This window comes from Gallus gallus, chromosome 17, assembly GCF_016699485.2.
Source record: "Gallus gallus isolate bGalGal1 chromosome 17, bGalGal1.mat.broiler.GRCg7b, whole genome shotgun sequence".
In the NCBI taxonomy this organism is placed as follows: domain Eukaryota; kingdom Metazoa; phylum Chordata; class Aves; order Galliformes; family Phasianidae; genus Gallus; species Gallus gallus.
This window is the reverse complement of record NC_052548.1, coordinates 6,791,292-6,810,063: the sequence shown is the minus strand read 5'-3', so window position 1 is coordinate 6,810,063 and position 18,772 is coordinate 6,791,292. Positions and strand designations below refer to the sequence as shown.

The following is an 18,772-nucleotide window of genomic DNA, read 5'->3' as shown; positions in this document are numbered from 1 at the left end:
ACAAATCCTACTTTGGACACGCGTATTTTTCCACTTATACAAAAGCTTTCTGGGGCCTTATTCCTGTGACAACAGTTTAAAAAACCTATCAGCTCAAATTTTTTCTACCTCTACTCACCTGAGCAGCCTGCTCCTTCTTCCTTCTCTCCTCTTCCAGCAAACGACGCTGTTTTTTGGTAAGAACTTCAATGAAGCCTTCACCCGCCATAGATCCCACTTCATTCTCTTCTGCTGTGCTTGACACCCGATTATCAATGATGGTACCTAAACAAAGTGCATATGGGTAATAAAAAAAATGCATACGCATATGAAGCTTTATATTCACTCTCATTTAGAGTGCATTCTAAATAGGACCCACTTGCTACAAACAAATAAGCAAGTTTAGTCAGCAGCACTACAGCTAAGCTTTGAAAACTAAGCCACAGTCGCCTGTTGACATCAACTAGTCATGTTATCCTCTAAGAGTCTGCTCTCCTCTGCCTCATGGTGAGCATGCTCCTGCTGGGGCTGTATGGAAACGCGTTAAAAATCAGGTCACTTCAGATGTATTACCAGTGGAAATGAATCTCACACCTCTCCAAGTATTAGCCAGGAGAGAGCAGGCACAACCACCTTCAGAAAACATCCATGAAGTTTGGGTGTAAAACTTCAGTTCCACTAACAGCAAAAAGCTGAGTCACTGGCAAAGAGGAGTGAGTGATCTTGTGTGGAGCCAGGAGTTGGATTCTATGGTACTTAAGGGCCCCTTCCAACTCAGAATATTCTGATGCTATTAATGCCAATATTTTCAGAGCAATTTATTTCTTGCCTGCTTGCTAGAAGCTCAGAATCCACGTTCCCCACTTTACATGCTCTTTTCCTTCCTTCTGTGAAAGGATTTGGGGGCTTCAAATGTAACATTTTAGATCAAAACACAGAACAGACTCATTTCTCTCTAGAACCAAACTTTCTATAGCAGAAACATCTAACAGACTGAGTCAGATCTGGCTGAAAGTTTGAGTTTATTTGCCTTCCATGTTGTCCCTACTTAGAAACTCTGGAATTTTCTTGTTCAAGCAAATCTAACTTGATACTTAAAGTTACAGCGGGTTGAACTAGCCAGGCTTGAAGTAAGCCACAGTTTGTTAATGGTTAAAACAAAAAAAAACCAAACAGACAGATGACGACACTACTCACTTCCATAATTCAGTTCAAACTGTGATAATGTCTCTCCCTTTTCGCTTGCTCTCTGCACAGCAGACTTTGGCTCCTTCTCTGACTTTTTACCCGGCCCTTCAGCACTCTCTGAGTTCGCAAGAGAGGCCCTATCCAGGCTGTAAATGGAGTGGCTGCTCCCACCACTGGTGTTGCCAAGGCCCCCTCCTTCTTCTGGAGATCTACAAGGTAAGAAGAGAAAGGAATCAGGTTTGTCCCTAGAAGATGAAGAGTAGCAAGAAAAAAAACCCACAAACTTGCATTTTCCTTACCAGGTTTCTAATCACACCTCATCCTTCCCCACTGTTTGCTCAACAGAAGATGACATTAATTCTGAGCACACAGTCCATTACAAGGACTACAGGGTAAGTGGGCTGGAAACAGAACAATACCTGAACTCATGATTCAACCAACAGGCTGCCCCTGCAACAAAGCCAATATCCTAGCTTGTCCCTGCAAGGAGGGCTTTGTGCTTCTGAATCAGTGTCTCCTATCCTCCTAGTACACCAGCCTACTAGCTCCCTTGTTCTTCTTTGTGATAGGCACACATTCCATGCCAAGTAAAGGGCGAGGGGAAGGGAAATAGATGGAAGGAAGATGGCAATACTGAGCCTCCCCCCCCAGAAGCAAGGTACAGCTAACTCAGCATCCTCTTCCCAGTGCTGGTGGATTCATGAGATTCTTCACAAGACACTTTGGAGAAAGTACTTAATCCTTAGTGTCAGAGTTATCTTACAGTACTCACAGCAGGAACTCCTTCCATCATCTTACAAACACACAGCACTGCCTTACCATTCAACACCAGACCTTGCTAAGGTCTATGAAAATATTTGCTCAGGCAAATATAAACCCATTAAGCTTGGATAAGTAGTGCCGGAAATCACCTGCATTAGACTGAAAGAGATATGGTGAACAGCTCCCTACTCACAGGCCAGCCCTTCTCCACTGACCTGTTAACCACATACCAGATGACAGACATTTGCACATGAGAAAGCAACTTTACCTTTTGCTTTTTATGAGTGTCCCATTCTGCTGGCTCTCATATCGTGAAGCTGCTCCTACAGTCCGGACAGACTGCTCCGCATACCCTGCTGGCTCAGCCTTGCGGTTCTGCCTGTCCACCAGCGGCCTTTGGCTTGAGAAGCTCCTCTTTGCTAGCTCTCTCTTCTCTCCCAAGCTGCCACTCCCAAGGCCACTCTCCAGCTGGCCCTCACTCTCTGAAACTCCATCTCGCCTCTCCCGACGCTCACTGAAGTCACTGCTTTCAGATGCTGTCTCCCACTCCTCGTTGGCATGATCTGAGGAGTTCTGGTAGGATAGCTCAGGAGACCGTCTGCCCGAGATGCTGCTCTTCTCTGTGGTGCTCAGCTTGGGCCGTCCTGGCCACTGGCTGGGCAGCAGGTTGGGGCCTCCCTCCTCAGGGTTCCACTGCCCAACCAATTCTCGTTCTTGCCGGAGGCGCCTGAAGCGTGGGGGCTTGTCTTGACGGGGGGGACGCCGCCTCCTGAATGGCCTGTTCTCTATGTTCTCCTGATCTGCTAAGTAATCCTCCTGGAAGAAGTGCCTCTTGTCATCCAAATGGCTCTCATCAAAAACCCGGCTAGAGAAAGAATCCACGTGTTTGTAGGAATCCTGAATGTAGTCTCTGTCAGACTGTTGCCGGCTCCCAAAACCATCTGATGGAGAAGTGTGGCTGTACTCCTGCCACCCCGCTCCCCCACTCCTGCCTTGCCACTGGGTTGGCTCCTTGCCCATGAAACCTCTTCGCCCATAGCCAGAGTTGCTTAGTCTTGGTGGCAGTGATCTCCCAAAAGCTCTTGGGGCCCTCATCTTAGGGTCGAGACTAGTGTGATCATCTGAATAGATTTTGTTGGACCTCCAAGACTCTTTGAAGTCTCCCTTCTTCAAATCACTGTCCTCTCTGTCCAGCACAGAGCCATCATTGCTGTTTTCTGAGCCCCTCTGCCGGCGACGTTTGGGGAGTTCCTCATATTCTGACCCTTCGCTATGCGTCTCACTTGCAATCCGTCGCCTTGGCTTGCCCCTGGGGAAGTCCTCTGGCTGGTTGAACTCCCGGAGCCCTCGCCCTCGGCTGCTCCGCTGGTTGTTATAGACTCCCCGACTGCTCACAACAGTGCCTCGGCCCCTGAAAGTGAATTCTCTGAAGCCTCTCCCTCGCCCACGCCCTTGACCTCTCCCACCAAAGGCTTGCTCTTCATCAATGAAGATCCAGTTATTTCTTTTAGTGGGAGGAAGCTCACTGGATTCTCTGGAGACCTTGTTCTCCCAGGTTCTTTCTGGCTTATCTTCCTCCTCCTCCTCCTCCTCTTCCTCTTGTGACTTCTCAGCCTCTCGGGCAAGGCTGGCTTGGGAAGAGCCTTTGTCATCCAGCAGATAACGTGTGGAGTTCAGTAAGGCCGCAGAGTCGTCTGATTCGTTTTCCACTTTCTGAACAGTCACCTTCTCCTTCAGATGGCGTGAGGTGTCCTCTCCCTCCAGTTTGACCTTCTCCATCTCCTTCTCCTTCTCCTCCACCTTGAGGGCTTTCAGAACTGGCTTTTTGATTGGGCCTGATCGCCGTGTCCTCCCAATTTGCTCCTGCTGTTGAACACCTGTGCTTCGGTTTTCAGGGGCCCACTCTGCTGTCTCTTCAGCAGGCTGTTTGGTATTACTAGCTCCTTCTTTCTTCCATGGGTCAGCAGCAAATGACTGCTCATTTCTCGGAACTTCTTCAGTAATCTCCGCTGCAGGCTCTGAAGGTTTCTGATGGTGGCTGATATCCCAGCCATTATATTCTGGTTTCTTCTCTGCTTGGATAAAGTCAGGCTCTAGAGGTGAACATCTCAAGTTTGCATGGCGGTTGCTGGAAGGACAGGTTTCCTGCACACTCTCCTGATGCTGAAATAAGAGATCTTGGCCTAGCCTCTGAGAAGACAGGCAGCTGTCAAAGTCTCCTTGGGTCTTCTTGTCAAAAGCATTCAAGTATTCCTCCCCTCTTTCCTCAAAGAGATCTCGCTGGGTGTTCAGATTCTCTGGCCTTCCGGGAGAGGAAGAGTAAGAACTGCCATTTCTATGAAGGAAACAACAAACAAAACAGTCAGCTAACGCAAAGCACACCATGCACCCAAGGGTCCAAGTTGAGCACAAGAGGCACAAAAAAATAAATTAGGTTTTGTTCTATATCATGAGACAATGAGCCTGTAAGTACCTGAATGCAGGCCAGATCTGCTATGGCCCCAGGCTGTACTATCTGGTTTGTCCAATCAATGAATGATAAAGAAAGCAGTTCCTGTGTTGGGCAGCAAACTTAAGAAATAAAGGGAAACGCACCCCCAACAAGTAACTGAATTCAGGAAGTCCAAAAAAAAATTAGGAGACAAACTAGAAATGACAAGAATTTCTGACTCATCATTTTCAGAACCTATCTATGTAAATGACAAGCAACTCCTACTGAACAGACAGCCCCACAAGGCTCCAAGCTGGTCAGTCTGGACTAGCATCAGCCAGAAAAACTGAGTTAAGTCAGTCTGTAAGCATCTTCACAACATAAAAACTCAACAACATAAGGGTTCTACCATAATAGTATCCTGGCCTGTCTGACATCTTGTAGGTCATCTCTAAGCCTGCTTTTCAGTGGGAAATGGCCTCTTACGACAGCACAGCCTCCTACCATAGCATGCGTGAGGATGGGGGAGATCTGCACTCACCTGGCATGCAGCCCCTCCATGGTCATGTTGTCAGACTGCTTTTGATGTGACAGGGAGTACCCTTTGCTCTGCAGAGATGCATAGCTCTCCTGGCCCCATACTGGCACAGGGTCCATGGGAGCAGCCTTCCTTTCCACCTGACCTGCCTGACAGTTCTGATCTTCAGATCGACAGCTGTTCCCACCGATGGAGTCCTGCTGAATCATGGGCTTCATAATTCCTGGTCATGACAGTGACAGAGTTCGTATTGTTAACACTACAATCTCGCTGTTAGGAAGAATTAACAATCTACCACTAGCTTGATTCCCTCTCCTTCCTGGACTGCAGGTGACTGCAGCCATGGAAACCTCTCTGCAGAGAGGAGCCTGCACTCGGGAAATACAGAGCTGGGAAATACACCTGGAATGACATAGCAGGCAACATAGCTTTCAGAGACCAGGTTGCTCACTACACACCATCACAGGCTTGGCAGAAAGCAGGTGCGTGAAAACAAGCCATAGACTCAAGGGAGTAATTTATACACCTTAGTGTTTATATTCATATCTCTGAAGATCAATAACAAGGTAAGCTCTGTGCTTCTAGCACCTTCCCAGAAACTACAGATTTCCCCACTACATTTGCCAGTCATTCCCAAACTGATCCTCCTCTTCTAAAGGGGAAGATCTACCTTTATACCTTCTAAGGCTCCACAGCTGTTAAGGAAGATATCCCAATACCATGCAGAAGATGGACAGGCAATACGCTCTCCTTCCTAATCACCTTTGTTTCCTCAGTAGTCCTCATTGCTACTGACTTTCTCATCCCTAGAGATTTACCACAGCCAGCCAGGATAAGTAAGTCTGGGCTGAGGTGAGACACATGAAGCACAGCAAATTAGGAGAGTTGCAACTATCTCAACAGGTCATCCTCCCCAATGACCAGTCCTGAGGACACCGAGCACCTGGGCACTTGCAAAAGATGCAAGACTGTAACACGATCCTCACATTCTAAAGTCTGTAAAACCAACTCCCAAAGTCTTAGGTCTGAGAGCAGCTTTCCAGATACTGGACCAAGTCAACTGCTATGATAAAGGCAAACGGTGAAAACATCTCACCTGAAGGGTGAAGGGCTGAAGGGTAGAAATCCACAGGAGTGCGACTCTGAGCCATGCGAGGGTCCAGGTAGGAGGGCATCATCATCCAGCGAGGGTCGAAGCCAAGCATCTGGGGGTGTGGTGGGTAGAAAGTTCGATGCGAATGGGATGGGGGAGGATAGACTTGTTGCTGCTGCCAGTGCTGCATTTTGTATAGCTGCTCCTGAAAGGAAGAAGGATGGGCCATTTGACATCAACTGTCACAGTGCAAGAAACCAGACCTGCAACTTGACCAGACCAAAGAAAATGCATTCATTGTCTAAGAGGCCCAAAAACAATTCAGAGAGGAAGGCAGAAAAGTTATGGACAATTCACCAGAAACTGAAAACACAGCAAGTACTGTTTTTCTTAAACTACCTAGGACACAAATGCAGCCAAGAGATCAGGTCACCACTATGGGCCCACTGCACAGTCAAATGGTAGACATCAGCTTCAAGACAGGAGTTCGTATTTTTCTCAGCATTTTCACAAGATATAGGACAGTTTCCTGTCAAACATCATCCCTTAACTGGAACTAAATACTTCAGAAGACATTGCTCCTTGAAGGAAATGCCACTGTAAGTTATTTAGCATGTGTGCATAATAGTCCTATTCATGTTAGCCAAACAGATTAGATAAGAACATTCTAAATTCAATTAGGAGAGCTGTTAATATTTCATAGTATTTCCTGCGCATCCTCCAGAGATGGACTGACACCACTGGGTTGTTTTCCATTTCCCACGTGGCCAGTTTACCTTCCTTTAGATGAGGAGTGTTATGATGTTAATTTGACTCAACGTTCAACTACTGCCTAAGGTCCAAGAAGAACCTGTATTTGAAGGGAACTCTGTGTACTGAAGAAAGTTTTCAAAACATAAACAGCTCTAATTAACAGGGAATAACACCTGTTTACCTGTCAAGCTTGCCACCACACTTTTCTTACTGAGCTTACAGTGTCAAATACAGTAACTGTTTACAAAAAAAGGCAATCCCTAATACAGAGCAAGAGGCAAACTTACATCTGAAAGTCATTATGGCTGGAGAGAAAAATAAGATAACCACAAAGATTAAGTTACCTACTCTTCCAGGGTCCTGGATAAAGTATTTCATAAAAGACAGCATTGATGGCATTAACTCTTTTTTCTTTTCATGAAACCACCACCATAAAAGCAGCAACACAAGCCACCCAAAATACAAACTGCCTCATACATACTAACAGCACACAGGGTAGGAGAAAATACAATGAAAATTTAATGTTCTTCCAGTAACAATGACCTGAGGTATTAATAGTGTGACAGCAAAGACATCCAATTATTTTTAGCTTCAGAGCATCTCTTAAAAAGAGTAACACCAGCAACATTTGCTGCTGCATATTTGATTCATGAAAATGTCACAGGGAATAGCCATGAGAGTAATTAAGCTTCCGAGCAAAAGCCAAGTCTTCACCTCTTTGCTAAGGTTTGCAGCAGAGTTGATAATATCATATTTCAAATGGTTATTCTATGAAGATTGACAATTAACTTCTGTGTTATCACAAGCCTGAGTATTGTCCTAGGAAGAGAGGCTCACTGCAGCAGGAAGAGCTGGACAGCACACATGACATATAAAGTACTGTAAAGCTGGGAAAGACAGAAGTCAAATGAAGCAATTCAGACTGGTTTCTCAGTGCCCAGAAAGAACTGCCAATGAAACAAAACAGAAACAAACACATACTTGTGGTGCAAAGAAAATAATGATCAACAAGAGCCTCACAGAAAAAATAAGGTTGGGTAGAAAATTAGAGCAGATGTCAAAAATCACCTCCCTCTGCAAAGGCAGGAGGAAGCGGAACAAGAAGTACACCACTTTAAACCACTCACATTCAGTACAGAAGCAGAGTTCAACCACCTGTCAACTTAAGCACAGTTTGACCCTGGCAGGCAAATGGCTATCCATACCCAGGGTAGCATACAGCAAGTATTACACAAGGGTAAGCATACAGCAAGTATAAAATCAAATGCAAATAGTTGGTCCCCAAAGAAATCAGCCTCCTTTCCCTTGGCCTGCATATTCAGCACCCTGTCACAGCAGCAGTGCTGAAAAGCACCAGCTCCTATCCTGTGCCAGGGAATAAGAACAGGCATTCACCAGGTTTACTACCATCCAAAGGTGTTAGATACTTTGCTACATCTTTAAGTATCAACATAGCCACTGCTGCTTTTTGAGCCTGGACACAGGAAGGTGAAAGTCCCTGGCTTTCAGTATATGCAAACATTAGCAAACCAGAGCTCTGCTACACAACACGTAGTCCTAAGATGTCACACTGTCAAGATATGCAGAGACAACAGTGCCAGACAAGTCGATATTTCTGACAGCAGTGTCTACTTTTCTCCCAGGCAAGTGATAAACCTGGCCTGCCCACGCCTCTCCCTAGTCACAGAAAGCTGTTAGCACAACAGCTCCAGCACAAGAGGCAAAAAAAAAAATCATGTAATCTACACAGAGAGCCCTTTCACACATGTTACACAGTAGACATCTGTGATCAAGAACAGTGAAAAAAGCTGGAGAAGAACCAGCAGTTGTCACCTCCCAGCCCAAGGATCGGTTGGTTACCTGACACCGAAGGCACTGAAAATCAGGCAGACAACTGTTATATGGGAGTCCAAAGAAGTGGGGAAGGAGTATCACACCTATTACCTGCTGCTGTTGCCTCTGGAATCGTGGGGGAAGAGACTTCTGGTATTTGCTGAATTCCTGTGCTGGGGATGGAGCTTCTCTGAGTTCATCCTCACTGCTGCTTTGGGGTGCCGCTGGGGCAGGAGTCTCCTCTTCCAGATAGCCAGAGACATCCTGCGTGTGAAACTCAGGTGTTGCTGGAGAGAGGAAAATAAAACCTTGATGAGTCCTGCCCATGACACGGTTTGTGTGTACACCACCAGAGCAAAATACACCCAACTGTGAGCACATCCTAATTGTGTTACGTGGTTGAACTTTATTAGTCACATGTAGCACCTCACAATCTGTGATTTGCCCTGACAGTTCTTGTTTTAGTGACAGATTTTGAGATCCCCCTCTGCTATCAGCCTTCCGCTTCAGCACTAAAGGACAAAGTCCATTTGCTCTGTTACTCCTTAAATTTGTCAGCACTTCTTAATAAAATGATTTTGTGACCAGTGGCCTCATCACAAATAGCATCATCCAACCGTGAGAAGTCTAGGAGGCCCACTCCAACAAGATCTCCGATAGCACAGCTAACTGAGCATGGTTAAAATAACCACAGAAGTTTGTGCTTCTTTTAATAGTTAAGTTGCTTTTTTTTTTTTTTTTTCCTCTCCTTCTCTCCCCTCAAGTGAGCCCTGAAAATACTCCACAGAATACGTAAGGCAGCTCATCTGTTAGGCACCATCCCCAAATGCTCCCTCTCAGGAGCTCCTCCACAATTCAGGTGAAAGATCAGCATAACAGCAAAAGCAAAAACAAAAAAACCCACACAGTTTTTACAAGGCAAGTAATGCTTCTGTACCTCTACGGAAAACATGACCATTTTCTTGCACGGCACTTTTCTCTGTGTTTGGGGGTCGCAGGTCTTCATTCTCAGTGTGTTTCTGGGTCTCCCCACTCTTTTGAGCCAGTTTGCATTTCTGATCAAGTTGCTTCAGCTTGGCAGCACAGGCTGCTAGACGCTCCTCCCTGGCTCGCCGCTCTTCCTCCTCCCGTCGCTTCCTAGCCCGTTCAACAGCCTCAGAGATCTCAGAGTGCACAAACTTCTGTCTCAGTGGCACTTTTTCTTCTTTATCCTCAAGGGACTGCTGTCTGAGAGCACTTCCCTGTGAAGGCTTCTACCAAAGGAAAAACATTTCTCAGTATGAATGACTCAAATGTATCCCCTACCTCAAGCTCTGCATCCCATGATGAGAAAAATCCCCTCTTGCCTGCTGTCATCCTTCTCTATCCTCATGCACACAAATCCCCTTTCAGTGAGGAGTTAGTGCTATCTATTTCAGTATCTCCATTTTCTGTCTGATAACTCCACTGCTTGGGACCAGCTTCAATTTTCTCTGGCTAGTGGCAATGCAATACATATAAGCAAAGAATTGAGAAATTCATCAACGTGCCATTCTCAGTACAGTGTGTGGGAGGCCTTTTAAGGACAACGATGTACTGCATCCACTAGCTCAGAAGAACGAGCCCACCCACATGAGCTCAAACTACCTGGTATTCAGACGTAGAGTTCCAGCCATTGATCTTCCTTGGAGGCTGCTGTGAATCCTGCGCTTTCCGGACCGACCGGGACAAACCAACTGAGTCGCTCCAGTTTTTTCCTTCCTCCAAGGTGTGTTTGACATCTGCACTGTCTGCAGAGCTCATAGACAACTGCCGCTGCCTTCTGGGATCCCAGCTGTTCCTGTCACAAAAAAGAGCAAATGTAATAGCAAATCTTTGAACTTGCCTCAAAAAGCACTTGCAGACTTACTCATCAGGTGGCAATGACAACTGTAACAGAAACAAAGGATCTAAACAAAACGAACACCACTCCAAGCAATGGGCTTTTCCTTCTAAGGTACTTAAGGAGTTACATCACTGTTGTGCAGCTTGATAAAAGGTGAGACACTTAACTCCATGACCCATGCACACCCTTGAGACCCACTCAAAGACTGGCACATGAAATCAACCAAATCACAGTATAAGGCATGAGAAAAAAAAAAAAAAATCAACCTCATGGATGTGGATGAAGCCAGTTCTTACCACTTCTGCCGTCCATCTTTAAGAGATTCTTCCTCTTCCTCATCTTCACTAAACTTCAGTTTCTCAGAGTAATCCACTTCATCATGAATGCCTGAGAAGGCAGAATTGGAAAGGGGGCACATCAGAGGAAAGAAACAGTTTCTGCCTCAAAAAGCTCATGCCTTCTCCACCACTGAAATAGACACTATTTTGAAAACTAAGTGTCCAGCACAGATACTGGAAATGATATGATTAGCAAGAACTCGCACTGCTAAACAGCAGGTTGGTCCCAAAAGAGAAGCAGTAAACCGCCTGGGGAAGAAGGCTGCAAGTAAGGAGACAGCCATCAAACTAGACTGCATAACTGCATACTGCCATAACTGAAAAGGTGGGACTAACTCTTAATTGCTCTTGTATCCTACTGCTGCTTGGTGTTTTCAGCTTTTAGGAGTCTTCAGATCCAGTTCCTAGAGTACTTTGATGGAAGGATCAGAAGGATCCATTGTGTCATCATGTACACCAAGAGCACCTTCACAACTGCACTGACCATCCCTTCCCTCCCCTCATCCATTCTACAGTAGTGAAACAGAGCTACTAGAACTTTCTGGCAATTCCATTCTGCAGGGAGGAGCAATTACTTTGCTTTATCTGCTAAGTCATTGCTTGAAGCTGAAGGACAGAGGTACTGTACCTGCCCATCCATCATCTGCATCATTATCTAGTTCATCCAGCCCCTTCAGGTTCTCTGCGTTGATAATGGTGGGTCGAGGTGCTCTCTCTACCAGCTGTCGAAGTGGACGTGCTGGACGAGACAGGCCAAGCCTGTTCTCTTTTCTACAGAGAGATGCAAAAATATTGGTTAGAAACAAAGGAACGTGTAGTTGACTTTTTAACAGTAGAAAATGACTGATTCACCAATTATATAGAAGGAATCTGAGTATCTCTCCCTGATCAGCAAAACTTCTCTTCCCTATCTACCTGGTACTCACTTCCTAGGGCTGCAAACCTGTCAGTCCACAATCACACACCTACTTTACACATCTACCTGCTCCTGAGACACACAGTGCTCAGTGTCCTGCAACATTTCAGGTGCTGCTGTAGTTAGAGCAAAGCACTGACCACTTGGGTAAAAATCAGGCATTCTCTCTGGCTACCCACAACTTCACCCACACAACAAGCGTAAGGCTTGTGTCACACACCAAACCAGCCTCTCAAGTGGGACAGTCATGGCAACCTTACCCATCCTGGTCATTCATCTGGTATTGTCTGAAAGGGACACGGGGCTCAAGCCGAAGCTGAGGAACGGGGAAAGACCCTCGGTCCAATGGCGCAGGGGTCTCAGATGGCTGTTGTGGACACATCTGGAACAAGACAAAGCAGAAGAGCCTGTATTTTTACTGCCACAAGCAGGCTTACCCAGATTAGATTACACACAGGCACAGTAGTTACAGCTATGCAAAGTTAAAACAAATGTTTAATGTCTGGCTGGCTAACAGATACGTTACTTTTCCAGCTCTAGAAAAGCAGGAACTTTTCCTTGGGCTGAGCAAGGCTGTGGCTATTTCATTTCTCCCTGGAGCACGTAAGTGCTACGCCATTCTAACTTGAGAGAGTAAACACACAATAGGGAAAACTAAAAATAGATGAAGGATCCCTGAGCAAGTTCCAGGAACCAACTAAGAGGAGAGCCTAGAAAAATACTCTTAGCTGACTTCCTCAACACGCGTACATATTATGAGAAGCAAAGATATTACGGGGCTTTGTGAGAAGTACAACTTACAAAAGCAGGTAGCATGTCATGGTATGTAGGTGGCTGGTAGACATTTCCCATGAACTGCGAAGCCCCTTTGCGGACAGGCTGAGCTGGGCGGAGAGACGGCTCCTTAGGATCGCTGGCACTCACTGAGGAGGGGGCTCCGTCTCCAGTGCTAGAGGTCTTGCTGCCCAGCTCAGCAGGGGAGGCGGTCAGAGATGTAGCAGAGGTTATGTTCCTCCCACCGCCCTCCCTCCAACTTGTGACATCTGGAAAGGAGGTAACAATTATGTTAACATTTGTGAATGTAATCACTTCACCAGAAATGTAACACTGAAATACTCTGGTCAAGCCCTAATTACGCTGAGAATGTAGAAGAACAACAGGGACCAAGGAAAATTTCCAGACACATTATTTTTCCCAAGAGACCAGGAGCATCAGCTGCTACTAGGTAATTACTGCACCAGTGGTGTCCTTATTTGTCAATAAGGTTCAATTTCAACCAGGCCTCCTCCAACCATCTCCACAGTCCCCATTCCGCAAAATTAAAGGCAATTAGATCAAACACAAACACTCAAAGACAGGACTAAAGCACACGCTCACTTCACCTGTAACTCTCCCCTATCCTGAGGGAAGGGGCCTGTTTTGCAGCATCATTATATTAAACATCACAGAACAAAGACAACCCTCCCTATTCCCATACACAGCAGTTTTAATGAAAAACTATGTTATATTACTATTACTATGGGATTCAGGTTCTGAGCTGAGGTAAAGCAGAATTACATATCCACTTACTCTGGGGGCGGAGGCTTGGTCCTGGCCCATACGACAGATCTAAGGCGCCCTTTTCTTTGCCAACCTTGTCCTGCTCGCCAGCTGCTTTCAGCGTCGGAAATTCCTCGGGAGAGAAGGATAACAGTCGGCTTGAGGCCCTTGAACCTGTCAGACAAATAAGTGTGGGACTCCGATCTTTCCACTCTTCCAACTCCCTTACGAGATCACCCTGAAAACGCATTCCCCAAGAATCGGTGCACCCAGTAAATTTAAACCCAAATTACTACCATACCTGCACCTCAGATCACATCCAAAACACTTTCAGAAATCGTCATCAACACTACAACAGACATCCTCACCAAATACTTTCACACCCTTTGAGATTTTCATTTAACCTCTCATGTTCAACAAAGTCAGAGTAAACTTTCTCAGCTTTCGATTATTTTTGTGCAGCACAAAATTGAGGCTGAGGCAGAGATACAAATTCTGCAATATGACTTATAAATGATATTCTCTCATCAAGTATTTGACATTTCTATTCAGACTTCTACTCAAATCTCACTCCACTGAGGAACTCTATTGTTAAGGTTTCTGGCAATGGAGTTGGTGAAAGACCACAGATAAGGACTAAGTGCAATATGCTATTTCCCAACTCTCCTCCTGGCTGCAGCATTTTTAAGATGCAGATCACTAGCCAGAGCAAGCCAGGTTCATCTTCTGTCACAGGAAGATTGTTTTGCTGAATCACCAGCTACCCTAGAATGAAAGCTCTCCCTCTTATGAAGATCTGGCAGTGACTGGGAAACAAAACACAGCAGCTCTCTAAATTTGTTAACACTGACTAAAAAGAATTTGTCTGCATTTTTGCACTACTCTTTTTTCCAGAACTGTTTCTTCCTGTTACTTGGCTAATCCTCCTTCAGAATTATCTCATTAGAAGTAACAGTAATGGAAGCTGCTAAAGACCTAACAAAAGAGTCTAACCTTGACTCTTAAGGGCAAAGATAGGAGGACTGGCTTAAGTCATTTGCACTTTCTGGAATCTGCACACTGCACAAGATCTCCCTCCTGAAGATTTCCAGAGAAGATACTGCCAACTGCTGAGTATAACATCAGCTGACACTTGTTAAGAGTTCATCTTTTCTACTGCATTCTACTGAACTAGAATAACAATGAGAACATTAACAACATTTTACTGTCTTTCAGGACTAACTCCTCCATCCCAATCCCTAAGGCGGTATTAGTTTTTCCCTGTGGGTAGGGCTGCACAATATAATGACCGTTAATGGGCAGGCATTCACAATTTGCACTAGAATCCTAGCCAGTATCACGCTGAGAAACATTTGGTGTGTTTCAGTACTGGTTTGTTTCTTCTATGGTTCCGTTGTCTTTCTTTCCTTCAGAACACCCCTTAAATGGAAGGAACAGGCACAGAGCAGTTCATCTGTAATTTAGCAGATCACCTTAGTTTAGGATATGCCCCTCTCAGAAAGATTTAACAGCTTTGACACCTACAAGAGCCAAAAGGAAAAGACCTCTCCGTCAATAATACTAGAAAAGTAATTGCTCACTGCCAGAAAAGAGGTGCATGAATGGGGTGGTCTGACAAATCCTTTCAGCCAGATTTTTGATGCTTCTGTAATTCAGTCACCTTCTAGTTAAGCTGCTCTTTAGTCACATATGCAACTCTTTTCCTGTGCTGAGAACTCCACATTGATAAGACTGTGACCTACAATGAGTTTTCAAAAAAAAAAAATCTTTAAAAGCATTGTTAGAAGATCAGATTTCAAGAGGACTGCACAGGAAGGAGGTCTGTGGAGCAACAGTCTAAAAACTGTACCAATTACCCAAACAGCCTTTTCATTATCCATCAACTGCAAGCAAGCACAAGTTTCTGTTCTAACATTTCACCACTGAGAAACACTCTCTCACTAATCAATTCATTTAATTTAGGGTAAGCTTGTCCCCTCCATTACTGCAATCTGTGGCTGTCTCAATTCTTTGGAAAAAAAAAAAACAAAACTGCAGTTTCATTCGGTATCTCATGGCTTCCAGTCTATCTACGTTAAACTCTGGAACTGAGCTCTTACTTCCACCACAGTTTTAATGACAGTACTGGAAATTACCTTATATGTGGAAATAAATGCATCTGAAGACAACTAAACTCCCAATTTATGTTAACATTGTTCCAAGATCCTTAGTCAAGCAGAAGTGGTAAGTTGCACAGTTACCAAAGGAGACATCAGGCACCAGCTGAGGTGTAAGCAAGTGCATCCTGCAGCAGGTGGAATGCCATTTCCATCATGGACCCTTCACCCAAGGACAGTGCATACAGCCTCCCCAAACATTAACCATTACAGGCTTATTCCAAGCACCTCACTAAGCCAAGCTCCCCATGCTACCCAGCCATGGAAACACCATAATTTCCAGTCTCTGATGTGCTGTTTTCTCCTAATCCAAACCCTTTCCTCCTCCACTCTCTTTTCTGCTTCTTTTTAAAAACTGCTCTGGGCTGAGGAAGATGGCACTGGCACTCTGGTTCAGAGCAGCAATAGGACATGCTCTGCTCAAGCTGTGTCTTGCGCTTGACAGACACGAATTGACGCAGTTGCATCATTCCAGCCAACAGACTATGCAGATTCAAAACAGGACTCATGTGGCCTCACTGCACTGTAACCAACACAGCTGTGTGCCATTAGGCACCAGTCTAGACAGGGAGGGCAGAAAGAAATGGAGTCCACCCCAACTCATGCCTGAGGGAAGCATGTATCCAGCTCCCTTTCTGTTGATCATACTCACCACCTTCTAGTCCTGCTGGCTTTCCATTCAGCTGTGCCCATGACTTTGGTCCACCTGGCACTGAATTTGTACTCTGAAAAAAAAATAAAGTCAAAACAAAACCAAAACAAACAAACAAAAATGTCCAAAGATCAGTTAATTACTCCTCATTTCCTGGGTAGTACCTGCTACAGTTCAGACCTCTATATCATCCAGGTATCACTGGCTACCACAGGTCTCCCCAGTTTCTTGCTGGGGCTTAAGTCAGCTGCACCCCATACCAGTGCACTATGATGCTACAGTGAAAATACTCTTCTGTCCTGCCTTTTAACTCTATACTCTTCTCACCTCCACCAACTATTTTCTCTCACCATTCTTCCTTTTCTACCTCTAATAAAGCTTTCTCTTTGTTCTGTTGCATTTTCCCAAACTGGATGTCTTAATCTTCCAGATTTGTTCCATGCTATACCTCAGCTTGAAGGCTATCCTATTTCTCATGCATTAACTACACTTTTCTTCTTCAAATAATAACTTGTCCTAATTTTCCTGAACTTCTAGGGCTAGAACTGGAAGTATGGAATCCACAGCACAGGGGGACAGGTCCTTGCACTCTCTGAGGAAGCTTTCTTACTTGCCAGTAGTTTTTTCAGGTCCTGACACTGGCTACTTCTCCCAGTGACCACATCTCTTCTTTACAAGTCTCATCAGGCTGGGAGCAAGAGCTGGATCTGTTGTCACCAAGCGACACTTGAATTAGACCCAAAGAAAAATAGTTTACAAGTGCTAACCAGCCATCCCACATTCCAGCCATTCTTTCTAGATTGAAACTAGACTTTCCCCACACACTTGAAAGGTACAGAGGCAATGCGCACAAAGTTATACTGTAACTGCAGCCCAGCATTCCTGAGGCACAGCAACTTGGAATCAAGAGGCAATTGTAGAAGAACTGATTACACAGCAGCTGTTCTGTAAGTTATAGTCTGACAATTCTTACTTGCACATGGCAACACAGACAATTAAAGGAAACCCTCAAGCTGACTGGGTGCAGGGAAACAGCGACAGGGACTGCTTGTGCCTACCTCCTGAGCGATTGACTGTGTCGGCTTCTGTAAATTGGAGACAGATTTCTGCAAACCCTGCTGCAGCAGCGACTCCTGCAGCTGTGCAGCTGTCGCACTGGAACTGGGAAAGAACAGCAGAGGTGAGATCAAACAGAAAGGAGGGCAAGACAACAAACAACCGGCAATATAACAGCTGCTAAGTATCACGCTACTTCTGGTTTTGCACTGTCCTGAAAAACAGAGAGCTGATCCTTTCAAGATTCGACACAGCCCAGCAGTGCAGAATTGCTGCTACCACTTGCCTGACAAAACATAGCAAAAAACAGTTCCACCTACTTCTTTTGGTCTGATTGATCCTGCTTGTTTGCCCATCCTGTACCGTCTTTGGGTACTATAACGATGTTGGGGTCGTTTCCTTTGTTCTCAGACTTCAAGCTAGGCAAGTTTGCAGGAGGTGGCATGCGCCGAGCAGCAGCAACTTTTCCAAGACTCTGTAAGCCATGTCTAGGAATAACTAGTGAGAAAGGAACACAAGAAGATCACAAGATGGCTATATCCTGCTAGCTCAGTAACCTCAACTGGTGTTCCAAAAGAACTGTACAATAATCAAAACCACTGCTGCTATTCATAAAACCGACAGTCAACAGAAAGTAAGACGGGTTCCTTCAAGATCACCATAAAGTAGCTGTGTACTGTAGCAGACAGCTAATAGGCAGGATCCTACTACAATGGAGAGGAAGGAGGGACAAGTAACCATCCCTAAAAGAAAACACCCAATCTTTTTAGCTAATGGAGCAGATAAGTACTCCTCTTCCATTTCACAAAAGAGGCAGGATTCTCTCTTTCACAGCCGGGAAAGTAGTCAATCAAGCCCATCTCTTGGGATGGACTGGACACTTACCCCAGGAATTCTGAGGTCTAGACTCTCCCAACTCTTCTCATCAAACCAGATTTACTAAGCTGATACCTCATTTTTCTACTCAAACATCAAATCCAGAGCCTTTCCAGATAACCTGTTCCTGTTTTATTTTCCACTCTACCACCCCCTTTCGATCATGCTTCCACTGCAAAACTAATACAGGCTCTTCCTCGGGGATCTTCAGTCCATAATTCTCACCTACAAACAAGTTCTGACCACCTTAAGGTACTTCAGTCAGCTTAACTGCCCTATTCTAGAACAGCCAGACTCCAGTGAATCTTTTGGTCAGGTTTGCAACCTGACCACTTCATAGCAAGGACACGGGCTAAATGAATAGGCCCACAGTCTCTCAGGTGCTTTGCCAGAATTCCTCCATGACTCTAAAATAATAGCAGCTCAGTAACAAAACCAATTGTCCTCCTTCAATCTAGATGCCAACAGTTCAGTAACCCTGCTGCCTCCCATCAGGCACCCTTTCCAACCTAACTAGCTCTGCAACAGTGCTTAGAGGATCGCAGAAGATTTCTGGAGGTATTCCTTACCTGTAGTTCTGATAGCTTCTATTGACTTTCCTTTATACTTATCAAACAGGCTGAGAGTCGAGTACTTGCTTTTCCCATCCTTTCCCTTGGTTATTTGCCCCAAACGATCGGACATTGCGATGAAATGTCATCTAGTAAGGAAATTTCTCTGCGCCGCTCCCAATCTGCCTTTTAATGAAAGAGAACCAGGAAAACGCCATCAGATTACCTAGCCATGGTTAAGTAAAAA

At 45.2% G+C, this 18,772-nt stretch overlaps 1 protein-coding gene across 18 annotated transcripts in view; it reads right to left on the bottom strand.

Moving 5' to 3' along the window:
* The window catches only part of PRRC2B (proline rich coiled-coil 2B), a 55,486-nt gene that overhangs the window by 16,355 nt on the left and 20,359 nt on the right, over positions 1-18,772 (bottom strand). For 13 of the 18 annotated variants that reach the window (XR_005840542.2, XM_046901867.1, XM_025141506.3 and 10 more), the window contains 17 exons: positions 18,544-18,711; positions 17,419-17,596; positions 17,101-17,203; positions 16,043-16,115; positions 13,265-13,408; positions 12,497-12,738; positions 11,956-12,077; positions 11,408-11,550; positions 10,738-10,828; positions 10,204-10,396; positions 9,515-9,830; positions 8,689-8,864; positions 5,995-6,196; positions 4,902-5,121; positions 2,198-4,264; positions 1,177-1,376; positions 119-264 (listed from right to left, as the gene is read on the bottom strand). Coding sequence is in view for 17 of the 18 variants with exons in the window: in XM_046901867.1 (XP_046757823.1) it covers positions 119-264; positions 1,177-1,376; positions 2,198-4,264; positions 4,902-5,121; positions 5,995-6,196; positions 8,689-8,864; positions 9,515-9,830; positions 10,204-10,396; positions 10,738-10,828; positions 11,408-11,550; positions 11,956-12,077; positions 12,497-12,738; positions 13,265-13,408; positions 16,043-16,115; positions 17,101-17,203; positions 17,419-17,596; positions 18,544-18,658 (4,731 nt within the window). In the remaining variant the exon portion in view is untranslated. The remainder of the gene's footprint in view (positions 1-118; positions 265-1,176; positions 1,377-2,197; positions 4,265-4,901; positions 5,122-5,994; positions 6,197-8,688; positions 8,865-9,514; positions 9,831-10,203; positions 10,397-10,737; positions 10,829-11,407; positions 11,551-11,955; positions 12,078-12,496; positions 12,739-13,264; positions 13,409-16,042; positions 16,116-17,100; positions 17,204-17,418; positions 17,597-18,543; positions 18,712-18,772) is intronic. The other 5 variants (XM_025141507.3, XM_025141505.3, XM_040649370.2 and 2 more) reach the window with 2 other exon arrangements.